This window comes from Adiantum capillus-veneris, chromosome 16, assembly GCF_014529385.1.
Source record: "Adiantum capillus-veneris isolate H3 chromosome 16, ASM1452938v2, whole genome shotgun sequence".
Lineage (NCBI taxonomy): Eukaryota > Viridiplantae > Streptophyta > Polypodiopsida > Polypodiales > Pteridaceae > Adiantum > Adiantum capillus-veneris.
Window position 1 is genome coordinate 25815814 of NC_140946.1, and position 15151 is coordinate 25830964.

General features: G+C 40.0%; 1 protein-coding gene and 1 pseudogene across 1 annotated transcript; both read right to left on the reverse strand.

Annotated features, from left to right (window-relative positions):
• Nucleotides 1-253: 253 nt before the first annotated feature.
• LOC147438737 (uncharacterized) lies at nt 254-2305 on the reverse strand (annotated as a pseudogene).
• Nucleotides 2306-11126: 8821 nt separating this feature from the next.
• On the reverse strand, nt 11127-14923 carry LOC147438738 (uncharacterized). Its single transcript, XM_086484734.1, has 3 exons — nt 14531-14923; nt 12017-12266; nt 11127-11655 (listed from the first exon to the last, which is right to left on the reverse strand). Exons 1-3 carry the CDS (start codon nt 14656-14658, stop codon nt 11599-11601), a joined length of 435 nt encoding a protein of 144 aa, XP_086340860.1. The 5' UTR covers nt 14659-14923; the 3' UTR covers nt 11127-11598.
• Between the last annotated feature and the right edge of the window lie 228 nt (nt 14924-15151).

The following is a 15151-nucleotide window of genomic DNA, read 5'->3' on the forward strand; positions in this document are numbered from 1 at the left end:
ATGGAAATTACATGTTGTGCGGTGTTTTCCAAGTTTTAAAAACACTCAAAGGGGGGTCAAAAGCCCAACTAAAAATGAATTCGTCCCATAGTGGAGTGGTGGAAATACCAAGCCCCAATAAAAACAAGCTAAAGAAAGGTGAGATTTTTTATATCTAGCAAGGGGTTGACAAAATGAAGGGGTACAAAGGTTCCCTTCACCTTGCTTTTGGGGATGAACCGAAAGCGTCTATGCAAATCTTTGGAAACCTACATCAATCATAAAGGAGGGATTTAGCACTAGTGATGCATGCCTGAGTAAAGGCGGTTTTGGTTTTTGGAGTTGGGATGGGGGGTGGGACAGAAGCTTGTGCAAAGTATGGTGGGAAAGTGGGGGTGGGTTTTGAGGGGTGCAGCTACTAGCGGTGGAGTTGGCTGGGGAGGCTGTCTTCCATCTTGGAGGTGTAGTAGAGGTATTCAAGCGCTGAGAGGGGAAGTTCCTTCCTCTTTTGCGTGCGGTTTGATTCCCTTCTCCGCGTGCTTTCTTGGCCGAATGAGTATCATAGGGTGCCTTTGAATTTAAAGCAACCAGTGCATTCACAAAAGTATCCACTTCCGAGGATGAACTGCAAGAAGGTGCTGTGTGACTAAACAAAATAGAATGAGTGATAACATCTTTTAGATTTTTCTTGTAGAATACATGGAGGAGGAGAGATTTAATCACTTATTCTTGGGCTTCTTTAGCTACCCAACTCATAAAGGCAATAGTAGACCGTTCAAGGTTTGAGCTTGGGAAGAAGCAAGGTAATTGATTGAGAACCAGCCACATAAAGCATGATCGAACCACAAAACATTGTTATCCTGGCATTGATCCCCTTGCCCAATATGCTCGCAACAGCACTTAAGAGAAGGTCAGTGCACATTCCATACTTGTGTAGTATAATTAGTATCTCGGTTTGTGGTAGAGATGACACCCTTGACCCCGACATGCAACCAAAAGTTGCATTACGATGGAGTGGTTTGAAAAATGACATAGAGAAGGGGATAGCAATTAGAGTGTTTTCAAAGAGGTTGGAGTTATTGCCCTCAAGAATTTGCATAAGACCTTGCTTGACCGCAGTCTTATCATGATCATTAAGTAGAGTAAGGAGAAGATTCTCGGGGAGGGGACCAAGTAAAGTAAAATTACCGAAGGACCAAGCCTCGTGGTGAGTTTTTCCCAAAAACATTTCCGAAAGCCGGCTTGGGATGAAGGGATCGGTGTATGTTTCAAAGGGCTTTGTGGTGAGGCTTCGACTAGGTGTAGTGATGGTGAATTCTTTGTTTGCAAGCATCTGCTCCTCTTCGTCAAGATGCATAGGTAAGAGTGAACTTCTGGTAGCGGTCGGTGGCGTTGTGATGATCTCTGAAAAACCATTAAGCAAATGCCTCTTTCACTGTCGGGCTACTGGTTCATTTCACAACCGCTTTGCAATACCCTCCATGAATCGACGCATCAAATTTGGTACATGCTCGAGCCACTCTTTCCGCTCACGCTCGTCTGCATCAACAATTGCGGGCAGATTTGCAGCCAAGTCGCGTAGGCGGGTAATTGCAGCAGGTGGGTTTTCTCGTGCCATGGCATATAAGCGAAACCATGCGGGAAGGTCAAGAGTAGATATGATTGTGGTATCTTTAGCCTGCTGAGAAGTGATGGCACCATCAAGTTCAAGCAGAGTGGAGTGAAAGCCAGGGTCGCTAATACAAAGGAGCAAACCCTGGACAATTACAGAGGGGGGGAAATTTTGTGCAGAGTATCATAGAGCCATAAGGCTCTCATCGCAACTTGAGTAAGCCGCAGCTAGCTGTAAGGCATGGAATTTAAAAAAAAAGATAATTGCCAGAAATCCAATGCTCATAAAACTTTGAGTCTGCAACTATAGCAGTTGTGCAAAGATACATAAAATGTTAAGAAAAGGATTCTTGACTGTGTTAGGTGCTAGGCATAATAAGGGGAAACCATGCTTGCAGATAAAGGGAGAGAGAGAAATAAAAGCACGCCATAGCCATGGCTCTCCTTGCCGCAGGGAGGCAGATGCGCAGTTTGGTTAACCCAGTGGGCGAACAAACCGGAGCCACGTCTCCTTGTTTTGTCCAAGAGAAGGTTGTTCTACATGGTAGGTCATAAAATATGTAGTGCAATATTGGAATTGCTTTAAAGATGCCGGCGTCGACCATCTCTGAGGAGAGACAGCTTACCTGTTTGGATTTTGATTAACCTTCACGTTATTGGAACTAGGCCTGTTAGAACCGAAAAAAGCAAGGCCTTCCTTGTTGTGTGCGTTCATATAAAAAAGGAGAAGGGGAGGTGAGAGATGCCCGGGTGCCACAGAAGATGAGGTCGAACCCCAACAGGAAAAGTTGAAGGGTGTTAGAACATTGAGGGCACGCCTTACTTAGGAAAAAAGGAAGGGTATGTATGAAATGAGTGTGCATCAAAAAATGGTGATGGCTAGAGAGAGTTGTAGGGAGGAAGGAAGATACCTCCATTGTACAATACTAATCCCTAGCTTTCTACGCCTTGGGAGGGAGAGAGACTTGCTGCCTATAGGCTCACCTACTCACAACTGTAAAGTACGTCCCCAAGTAACCCTTCATTTATTAGGTGCGGTGCCCTATTGCCCAGAGAAGTGATAGGTAATAGCTTTCATTTTCAAATTGGTTGAACCAGACAGGTGCGTCCAAACTCCAAAATGCCAGCCGGGTGACATTATTTTTCAAAAGATTGTGCGTGTGCCAAAAGGGTACCCAGCTTTCAAAGGAAAAAAAAGGGTCTCATCCAAGAGGGTGTACCAAAAAGAAGGCGAGGTTCTTTGTATGAAGGGCAAGAAAGGACCGGCCATCGGTTGAGTAAAGGGTAGGCGTAGGTGAAAGTGGAATCTATGACACCAAATGAAGTGCATAGGGCATTTAAGGTGTGAGAAGATAAAAGAGGTCCTTACAGATCAGAGGTAGCCCTTTAAAAAAAAATGGGAAATAGAATAAATTACTAGCTAGTGGGCTAGTGAAGGACTACTCTGACCACTAGAGAGAGAGTAGGTTACTAAGAAGTTACAGGATCAAGACACACTTTAACCATTAAAACACAGAGGTCAGGAATGCTAAAAAAAACTCTTATTGGAAGCCATTGTTATGAAAATGCTTGTTTACAAAACATGGAGAGAGAAAATATTAAACTTTGGGAGCTTGAGCTAGATTGCAAAGGAAGACCCTATTACCTGTCACCATCACCATCAAACAAACATGAAAATGTTAGTAGAAAATGGTGGAAGGCAGGTGTCATGGGATTATCCTACATGTCATAGACTTCAAGCTAAAAAAGAACAATCAAAAGCAAGGGTAAGCTACAAACCTGAGAGGAAGATTCCATTTGAGCAGAGTGGTGAGAGGGTGTGGCGAGATTTCTCTTTTTTGATAGCTTGTTTGTGAAATAAAAATGTCACCTTGAAAAGGACAACCAAGCCTCCATATTATAGGCTAGAGAGAAAGAAGGGGGAAACCTCAAAAAGAGAGGGAAGCCCATCTTGTTTGTGAAATAAAAATGTCACCTTGAAATGGACAACCAAGCCTCCATATTATAGGCTAGAGAGAAAGAAGGGGGAAACCTCAAAAAGACACGGAAGCCCAAAGAGTGCACGGTCAGGGAGGGGTGGAGTGGGGGTAGTGGAGTCTTGATGATTTTTTTATAAAAAATTGGGGGGTGAGGTTGAAGTAAAGGGTAAGTCCATCCAAAATCTTGTTACCCTATGAGCATCTTGGTCTAGGCTCTAAGGGGTGCACTAGATTAGCATTTAGAGGTCGTTTTTGTGCTAGTGCGCGCGCGCGTGTGTGTGTGTGTGTGTGTGTGTGTGTGTGTGAGAGAGAGAGAGAGAGAGAGAGAGAGAGAGAGAGAGTTATACCTTCAAAAGCTCCTCTTATGATGCTTGAGAAAAGAAATATGTGTCTTATTGGACATATTCAATTCTTTATATAGAACAAACCAAAAAGTAAAGATGATTTTGTTTTTTTTTAATTCTTAAAATTAAAAATTTCTCCTCACACTCTCTCCCTCCCTAGGTCTTTCTCTCCTCACACTCTATCCGTCCCTAGGTCTCTCTCTCTCTCTCTCTCTCTCTCTCTCTCTCTCTCTCTCTCTCTCTCTCTTTTCGATGCGTGAGAGATACCTAGGGAGGGAGAGAGTGCAAGTAGAGATTGATTTATTTTTAAAAATCAAAGCAATTCTTTTTTTATTCTTTGACAAAATCTTTAACTTACACATCAAATTAAGACCAACTTTTTTGAAAAATTTAAAGCCAGTACTAATAAGTACTCTCTCTCTCTCTCTCTCTCCCCCCCCCGCCCCCCATGTTTGAGTGGGTGCTCTCTCTTGCGCGTGCGTGCTTGCCTTGAGTGGACGCTTGGATAAAGCACTACAAGTGGATGTTACATATTGAAGAAGATGCCCCAAGATGGTTGCTTGCTATATGTGGTAGGAGTTTGGCCATTTGATCTGAGTGGTAGTCATTTTGTGATGATAGGGCTTGGACAACCAACCTAAGGACGGCAAGTGCAAGGATGTGAATAAGACTAAAAGGTTTCAATTTCAATAAACATACTTGTGGTTGAACATGAATGCTCCACTAGGGGGTGGGAAATGATGGTGCAACCAAAGAGTGTCGATGCCAGAGAACATGGAAAGCAGTGTCAAGGGTGGTTACAAGATGTGTACCATAATGTCAAAGCAAGTGTGAAGACCCCATGCAGGAAAAGGAGTTCATCATGTGCATGACTTATGCAACTATGTAGGCCAAGAGTAGGGATTTGATGCTTTAAAGAAGTGTTTTCATGTGAAAAGCCTCTTACAACATGCAAGACAAGTTGGGTAGCGAAGTCCATGTGGTTAATGACAATAAGAAAAGTGGGTGAGTGACTTAACTTTACTGCATGAGGGATGCCAAAAAGTCTCATAGTGTAATTTTTTTTTCAAAACTCGTTTTTGGTAAAAACAGGTTCGCTAGGATATTTTTGCATCTCACACATGTAGGCTAATTTTGCACCAGTTGAGAGATAATTTAGTTGTTGTAATCTATTGTTTTTCAGGTTGCGGACAGAACAGAGGAGAGAGCTCTAGAGCCTGTTTGTGTATGCTCCACCATAGTCACTCGCTTGGGAAAGAAACAAGCTTTGATTGCATTATCTTTGGTATTGTCTCCCTCCATCCCTCCTTCTTTTCTCCTCTTTTGCAACGACAATCGCATGTGTGTGCGTTGTAAGCCCCCTGAGCCAATAGATGTGTGTGCAAAGAGAGAAGGAGAGAGAGATGTTCTGTGTGTGGTTGAGAATTGAAAAGATATCAAGCCGATTAGAATGCAAAAAGTTGTCCTTTGGTGTGTGATTGCGGGCTTGGATATGTGCAAAGGAGTGGTTGCGGAGAAATTTTGATATTTGATGTGTTTTTTCGAGAGGATCGGGGTGTTGTGATTCCACCTGAGCTATAGAGGGGTGTGTGTGTGTGTGTGTGTGTGTGTGTGTGTGTTGTTGGTTGTGTTTCCTCTTTCCCCCCTTTCAACGTTCAAGAAATTAGTGAAAGACCTTAAGGACTTTGAGATCCAAATTGGCTGCACCGTACCAAGTGACAATAGCATAATTCCGTTCTTCTTGAATGGTTCCTAAGTATAGGGGTTTCTAGAAAGTAGAGATCACCAACCCAACAAAGACCATCAAAGACCTAGTGAAGAGGGCACTTAGGTTAGAGACAAAGGACAAAAAGAAAGATTTTGATGTTAAGCAAACCAACAAAAAGAGGCAACCCATGGATTGTAAAAAGGGCAATTTTGTTCTAGTACGTTTGGAAAGAAACATCTTAGGAGTGTAGAGATGAGGTGGAGACCAACCGAGGTATTATGGCCCCTTTAAGGTTAGTGAGTGGATCAATGCCAGTTATTAGCTCTTCCTGACGCTAGAAATATTCACAATTCGTTTCACATTAGTTTTCTTCACCCTTTTCAAGGCCCTTTTCCTACACTTCCTACCGTTGACGACCCATTGCTTTTAGATGAAGACTTTAAAATCTTTGTTCCTAAATCTATCATAGACAATTAAGACACTTTCATCCATAGTGGCATATTGCATCATAAGTATCTACATAAAAATACGAAACATGGCCTTGAAATACTAAATGGATGCTAGAGAGTTTTTTTTCACTCTCGTCCTAATATCCTAGAAGCATAACAAAATTCTATAAACCAAAAGGTTTTACTTGAGGTTTTCTCTTTGATTGATTTACTTCATACATGAGTTTTTTCCTTTGACTGGTAGCTTGTGATACTTATACCTGAGGTTCTCCATTTTGTCACTACTCGGTGCATCATCTGACTGAGGTTTGTCCTTTGAACAATGTGATAGTTGATTAATCCCTCATTGTTGTCGTGTTTTTGCTTGTCTTGTGGAGAGGGCCCACTATCAAAGACCTCTTTTAGTTCTATTAGTAATTTTTGGTATGTTGATTCTTCTTACTTTCTTGAAGTTCTCTTTTCAAGATATTTATGATGAGAAATGAAAAATTTATGGTGATTACATCAATTAATTAAGCTTCTATTGTGGTGGGATCTATTGTGGTGGGATCTGTCTCTTTCCTACACATATATTGATGGACATACACTTCTTTCTTATTTTCACAATTAAGAACATTTCTTTTTCTATCAAGAAGGATTGTTATCAATTTACTCATTTTATCCAATGTTATGCGTTCAAACTATGATTTTCTATTTCATGCATATAAAAATTCACTTGATTCTTGTAGCGTAAGTATGTGATGGACAAATTTCATACAAATAGAAGTCCAACTCCAGCTCCTATTTTTGGACCTTAAGTAAAAGGTAAGTTACTTTGTCTAGTTTACAAGCAAATATACAAGAGGAAGAACTCTCCAAATGGTGTAGTATACGTAGCTTTTTTTGGCCAGAATGAGGCTCGAGAGAGTTGACAAGGAACACGAGTGGCTAGAAAGCTTCTTGATCATGTACCTTGGTGTTTTACTCCACTTTCAAAGCTAACAAAGTGCTTAAAAGTTTCATCAGAGCAACGGTTCAGTAGTTACACTTTTGGCTCCTTAATTGCTCTCTACATCTATCAATCTTCATCCATACTCTCTCACCTTCTCCAGATTGCTTATTTATCTAAACATAATATTATTTCTTCTTATAAATTAATCCATCATAATAAGAGGTGGAAGGCAAATACTCAATAAATTGATTGAGGGGGATGCTTAGTACCCAATCTTGTGTTGGATGCAATCTTTGTTTTGTGTTATTTGAGTTTTCAAAGGTGTCTAACTTTATTGTGGAATAATTACTTTATAGATTATTGTGATTAATGAGATCCAAATTTTGATGGAAGTGTTTGGAAAAGACTAAGAAGCTAACACATGACCTCAATTTCCTTGAAACAAATGTTTCTACTAGGTATTGCAAATGAAATGGTATAAGTTTTTGGGCACCTAATCACAGTCCTTAGTGATATTATGAAGCAAGTTTAAGTAGTCATTGTAGCAAACATATGAACGTCTAGTTGGAGGTTGTACAAGTTACATGCGATGATCTTCATCAAAAGCTTGTCATAATTTGACCTTGTGACAAGCAATATATGGTAGTTATGGGCTCCATGCAGTGTGGCAAATTGGTTTGCATTAGTAGAGTTATTGAGCTAGGACACATGGAGCCTTGAAGCCACACATAATGTTTCTCACAAATGCGAGCTATACAGACCAACTACACATGCATACAATAGTTTTGAGGTTGGTGAAACTTGCTTCATCGTAAGGGTTGTGACTAGGTTCTAAAAAACCCATACTTTTTCATGTGTGATGCTCAAAAGACAATAGACCTAAACTTTTTTGATCTTATATGTGCTCATTTTGCATGTAAATTAGCAACGCAACCATGTTGAGGAATATAAAAGGAGAAAATAGTTTTTATTTGGACTTTTATTTAAAAACTAACAAACTAAAAATGTAATCAAAGCTACCAAAAAATTACATTAAAACAAAACAACAATTGTTGTTATTGAGTTTAAGACAAAACTAACAAATCAATAAAAATCAACAAACATATCTAGCCAAAATTAAGACCATGTGCCAATGCTTGAGGTATGAATAAAATGGAGTGTTCAAACGCAAAGACTAAGCATGCACATGCATTAAAAACGATACTATCCCGCAAGATTTTTTTTTTTGAAGACCCCATGTAAAACAATACACCTAGTTGGAAATACAACCATGTGTCAAGGATTCACCAAACAATAAAGGATATTACACAAAGCTTGCAACCATTTTCTTGGGGAACACACACATGCACAATACAAGAGACAACATTGTTAGTCCACCAACAAATGTCTTTGTTATTCCCATAATGATACATCTAGCTAGATGTACAATCATGTGCTAAAGTGAAAGTAAGAAAGAACATTGAAACTTACTAACTTACTACTGCTACAACTTGGGCTAGATAGTGACATACCCAAGCAAATGGTGTGACCGTGTGCTAAAGCTTTACCAAAGTAAAAGCAATAAAATTAATGCACAAAGTGCAAAATAATGTCTTTTGATGACATACTTAGTAAACAAAAGACTATATGCTGAAGATGATGATGGTGCTATGTCTATTAGACATAATGCCTACGTAACTTCATCAATGACACATCTGGCTAAAAAAATGACCATGTGCTAATGGAGAGAAACATAGACCATTAGTTAATTGATTGTTTTGAAAACAACATACCTAATGATATGTTGAGAGCAAAGCTCAACTCAATGAAACTATTTATTCACAATACATCTAACAGTTATAAACATAATCATATAAGTGATTAACAAAAAAAATTGCAAATTGCAAATACAAGCTTGCTAAAAATAGTTTTATTTATTTATTGCAAATTTACAAAGCTAACACCTTTTTGTGCTCAATGGCTTTCGGGGTATAATACAATATCCAGTACACCCATCGAGCTAACCTGGGAGATTTGGGGTAGGTGGCTATGCTACATGGGTAAAATCATGAATAGGTGGGTACACTAACAACATGGTAGCTACCATTAGTACATTCTACTAAAAATTAGGAAAACAATAGGTATAAATCATCAAAAACACAATTTCTTAACTCTTGCTAGAACAACTATTGAGTGCGTAGTAGTTTGATAGCAAGCCTATTGATGAAAGATTCATGCAACCAACTAATACTAGGGTGGTATTGATGCGGTAGCTACGTGTCCGAGATGGTGGTAGTTGTATCACCTGTTCATGCACAAACCTACATACACTTCCTCATGCAAATCACAATTCAAAAACGTAGTCTTTTTGTCCAACATTTGTACATTTTAAGGATTATTGTGCAGCCACAAACGCCTAGTCAATAGCGCACTGCTTAGGTGTGACTTTTTTGGAATGGGCCTTTTGCATCAGTACACAAACGACGAGACCATCAAACTTTGCATCATCAGGCTTATTCTCTATCACAAGCCTCTTCGCAAAGCATCAAGAACTATATGCACAAGTGTAGTGTCAAGGATGACCTCACCAATGGCAATTAATTGCTCATTGAGATCTTTTTGTCTTTGCAATGACTACATCCATATCATCCTCTTCAAGCATAGCCTTAGACTCTAACTTCTACATAGATAAGGAATTTTTGCCAAATTACGACCTACATATAAAGAAGCTACTCTATCAATTTAATAATGGTACATAGAGTAGACATGGATTGTATAGACCTTGATGCAATGTTGTTGAAGATTATTTGGAGACACATTTCGTATTCAAGGAGCAAAAGTTTTGCATATGACAATTAGTGTCTACACCTCTTTATTTTTTGAAACCACATGGTTTTGGAAATACTCTACTAGAATCTCAACAAGTTCAATATTGGCTCCTCCTTTATTGTATTCATTCATTCAGGAGATTCCTCCAAATCTCATCCCTTGCCTTCCACTCCCAACCTTGGAACCCATCTCTCTCACCCTCTAAAAGGGATGGAAGAGTAACATACATAGGTTGAATCAAGTTATGCTCTGTGGCAATTCTCATAACCAAGCCCTGTCCACGTGACCTTATTGTGAAGGGCAACCGATACGATAAAAAAGAACTCCCACACCATCTAGCTCCCTTGCATCCCTTGCCCTTGTCCGACACCTACTGCAACACTTAACTGCCTTGCACACGTCCTTAACCCTCGCCCAACACCTAACGTCCCTTCCTCATCTATCCCTAGCTTTTGCATGACGCCTCACATCAACAGAGTTTCCTTTCTTTTTGAAGTTTCCCCAGGTGGTAATTGTTGAGAGCACATGGTCTTCTCAATTCTCTAGTGGAATCTCAATGAACTTTGATGGCATATCGTTGCATTAGTTTATTTATAAATGGACAATTCATGCTCTCTCTTCTCTCCATACATACATACATATATAATATACATATTACTTATTTATTTAAACACATTGTTTGCCTCCCTTGAGTTTTGTTGCTATATTCATATATTGTTCATGTGTTTCATCTTGAGTGCATCAGCTTTCATACTATAACCTCTATTGTTTAGTTGAACTCAAAGTGTGTTTCCTAGTTGGAGTCAAGGTTAACAACACACTTTGTACAATGCCAACTTTGACCAAAACCAAGCATCTCTCTATCTAGCTTGTCAGACCGATCAATGTGATTCATAATGCATGGACCTAACTAAATCAGAAATGACCAGCAAATTCACCTGCAGACATTGAAAACACTTATTTGATGGAAGCATTGATCGACAAGAATTTTTCATATTGCCTATACAACTTGCATGCCTCCACTAAATAATTTGAGGTAAAAATTACATGCATCCCCCACATAAGTATGGCATAGCAAATTGCTTCACTTCAAAAAAAAAAGCTAAAGAGGAGAGACTATTCCAGCCCTTTCAAACACCCTAGACAATTTGCACACCATTCTTGATCTTATGAAGGTGGTGAATTGGCGTCCATGACTTCCGATGTCTTGAACATTTGATATTAAGGCCATTGTGCATGTGGATGTGGATGTGGATGTGGACAAGGAGAGGAGAAAAAAGGAAAAGCTTTTAACATGATAGACAATCTGGAGAGATGTATTCAAACTCGGGACCTGTTACTCGAGGAAAATTGGAAAACCAATCTACCACCCTTGGGTAGAGAGAGAGAGAGAGAGAGAGAGAGAGAGAGAGTATGCAAGATGCATGCAGTTCCTACATTATACAAAATATCCATAGACAAAGTTTTTTTGAAAAACAAGTGTGATCAAGTCTATTGAAAAGTGTGGAGTTAAATCTTCAATTAGGTGTATCCCTTCACTAGTGCACATTACCTTGAAAAAAACAGTGAGTAGGCCTATTGCAATAGTCTAAGCTGATGTTTCTCCCAGAGTGGAGGTTTCATTAGTAATGATATATATCGTACTGGATCATAAAATCTATCAACTCCCCTTTTTTTTTTTTTGGAAATGAAAGCTCGTCTGTGTGTATCAACTATGGAGGAACGATTCTGTCCATCGTGTAAGAAAAGGTACACCAACATTACGTTGAGCTGCTATATTGTTGCTGGTTTATGAGCTGTCGTAAGTTGTGTACACGTCCTCATCACTTGTGGATGCTAATCTCACCTGAAACAGATTGAAAAAGTTAACTTCACTTGAGAAAATAAGAGGACAAAAGCCCCTATTAGTAAGAATGGATAGCCAAAAAGGCAGGACGTGCAATGAATGAAGCCCAAAACTCACAAACTGCAACAGTTGAAGCATAGAAAAAAACGCCGCTGTTAGAATATAGGAGTACTGTGTGTGTGTGTGAGTTCCCAGAATGCCTCAGGCCTTGGTGAATGTATGCTATCCGTTTGGTAGCATCCCGGGCTCGTTTGCTCATTAAACTTCCACTTGTTTGTGTGTGTATGTGCACACATGCACATATGTACGTGCAAGAGAACTGTCAAATTGTCAAGAAAAATAACGCTAACTATTATTGTACCTCTTCATCATTGTCAGAATCAATCGAGCTTTCTTCGAGGGACGATGACGACAGAGAGGAAGCACCCAAATGCTTCTTCTGCTGCATTTCCAGCTGTTGCTTCAACCTCTGATTCTCGAGCTTCAGCAGCAATGTCTGGCTAAGCAGTTCACTATTCTTGAGGAGAAGAGAAGACTGCTCTGCCATCAGCTCAGCATTTGCTTGACGCAAGGGGCAAAAGTCATTGTCATCATCTGCTTCTTCCGTAGACCTGATCCATCAAGTGTGCTAAGAAGCTCATTCATCTTGCACTCAGTCATCCCGCACAGAACTCTTATGAAATTGCGCACACATAGATGTGAACTGTCTATAGATGATTCATTAGAATACCACTATTTTATCTCATTCCAATTACAGGTTCTCAACGGATCATCTTATTTTTCAAGTTTCTGTTGCACACACTTCCATAGCTGTCCAGCTCAGCCCAACTTAGGCAGAGAAGTGAAACTATACCTAGATGAATCCAGGAAGAGCCCAAATTCACCTATAGAGGCAAGTGCAGCTATAGACTCATGGTAGTCACTCATAAGACAATATAACCATCAATGAAAAGTGAAACTATAGCAACAACCCCGATGAGACAAATGCATAGACTCTCTTAGCTTACATTGCACACATTTAAAAAGCCAATTTAGAGAAGCATGTCTGCTCGATAGCTCTTTCGCATTAGCTATAAAAATGTGCCCAGCGTGCAAGGTTTCATAAAAGAGTGAGTTTTTGACTGAACTCAAACGAATGCGCACGCATTTGCTACGCCCAGCTTAATTATCAAGACCCGCTGGATAAGCCAACTTTTCAAAAACAGCCAGCTGCTCTAGAAAAAAATTATACACAAATAAACACGACAGAGCACACAATCTAGGGATATAACAAAGTAAACAGATTCTAATGAAGCAACTTGAGGAAAACGGGACATAAACAAAAAGAGAGCCGTTATTACATCAAGATACATTCACCAAAACGAAGCCGAAGCCCACACACACTTTTGAACAAAAAACGATGCATATTTTTTGAGTTGGAAGCAAGAAGTTATGTTGACATTCCCGCATACGCACTAATGCATTTAGTGGTTTCTGCAACGAGAAAACATGTACATATTCGAAGATCCAGAAAAAGCCCAGATTCGCATATAAAGGAAAGTGAAAGCTAAAACTCGTGTATTCATCGACAAATCAATATGACCATCAGCTGCAACATGCATAGTAGTGAGTAGATATCATGACATTCCCCATCCATTACCAGTTGCATGCTACATCCATAGTAGTGACTAGATACCATGACATCCCCCATCCATTATCAGTTGCATGCGTGCACACATGCAAATGAGCAAACATCTACATAGCGTTCAGCGTACTAAGTTCCTGTGATGACTCCAAAGCTGTAGGTAAGACTCAGTCTTCATGCACTAAACAAAAGCATTATAGCAAATATTAACACAACAAAAAGGGAGTTGATAGGGCATACACAGACACAAGATACAAAGCATTCCCAAAGTATAAAAGAAAGTTGTGTGCTCAAAATCATACTCTCTCATTAAAGGACAAACGTGTAGTTGAGAAAGGCCAGGATGGAGACTTCAACAAAGGCAACTCGTAGGGAGCAAACACAATCTCCAAAGCCCTCTACAATCTTCTGAACACTAAGAGGTTTTCTGAGCCTGACGTGCACTTATTGACCAACCTTGGGACTTAGCCAAAACAAAAGCAAAGCAGTTTTGTCAATAGCCCCTGCGAAGTTTCTTTTCTGCGTGATTAGAAATGCATATAAAAGCCTGAAGCTTGTGGTCTGTTGAATAACAAGGAGTTTAAAAAGTTACTCACTGGCATTTACATGCACCGAGAAAGAAATCAAAATAAGGTGAACCCAAAATTCTCAAATGCTAAGTGCTGAGAACTTGGGAACATATGGAATAATATTTTCTACAACCCCATGCCGGCGTTTCTTGCAATAAACATGAAACGCAGAAATGGACAAAGCCCTAACCCTAACCCTAACCCTACTTAACATTTTTGACTATTTTCAAGAGCAATCGTACTAGCCATATCTTAACAAGAATCTCAGGCATTTTTCAGCAAAAAACAAACCTGAAAAAAAGCTGAGAGAAAAAACTCATCAGAAAACAGGCGTATGCAGCACACCCCCTCCAAAAATCCTGCTGAGATACTATGGAATACATGCTGCCCTACCCTTTACAACAAACTTACTCACGGTGCATACCTCAGCTGGCATATATTAAGTAACAACTATATCAACAAAGTTGCAGAAAAACGAGGAGCATGCAGTAAAAAACCACTCCAGCAAACGTAAATCACGATACCAGGCGCACCAAAACGTCCTTTATACAAAATTCCAAGCGCCGTCAATAGCTGAGGTAACTCTTCTCGCGTAAACAACCTTCTGGATACCGCAAAACAGGACTAAAAGTCCACAACAATTCCATGCAGTGTAGGCCAATAACAAGAAAAATCATAATACCTGAGAGTTTGAAAGCATGAGCCGAGAAGAGGTTGCAAAGATGAGTAGTCCTTGAAGAGATCTTCGGGCCTGCAACCTAACTTCTCAGGGAGCTCAAGGTGGCCTGCATTTTCATTGCTTCTGCCCATGTGAGTGCATGCCAGGAGGCGCAGACACAGATTGCACTGATGGGCTACGTGAGCGTGCGTATTTGTGGATGGCCTGTGTGTATGTGATTAGGGTAGCTTTCTGCGTACACACGAGCACTCAGACGCCCTCGATCTCTCAATGATGGTGATGATGATGATGGCGATGATGGGCTCAAACCGCAAGGTGGGTTCTTGTTAAAAAAGAGTATTTGATGCCTTCTGCGTGTGAGTGTGTGTGCATGTTGCGCGTACTGCCCGTAGCTGTGAAAGAGCTCGAGTCCCGGAAAACGAGAGAGAGAGAGAGAGAGAGTCTCACAGAGGTATTGAGTGTGTGAAAAGCAGGAGAAAAGTAAGGACAAAGGAGGAGACAAAAGTAGCAACTTTGTAGTACATTTGGACAAATCGTCTTTTTTTGCCTGGCAAAAGTCTTGGTATCACTTTGTTCAAACCAAGCGTTATAAGGATATTTTACTCCTTTTAATGGAATTATTTG

Coding starts and splice junctions, on each gene's coding strand:
- LOC147438738 (XM_086484734.1), bottom strand. CDS start 14,658: ATGGGCAGAAGCAATGAAAATGCAGGCCACCTTGAGCTCCCTGAGAAG. Junction 12,267..14,530: donor TCATGCTTTCAAACTCTCAG/GTATTATGATTT, acceptor TTGATGGATCAG/GTCTACGGAAGAAGCAGATG. Junction 11,656..12,016: donor ATTCTGACAATGATGAAGAG/GTACAATAATAG, acceptor AATCTGTTTCAG/GTGAGATTAGCATCCACAAG.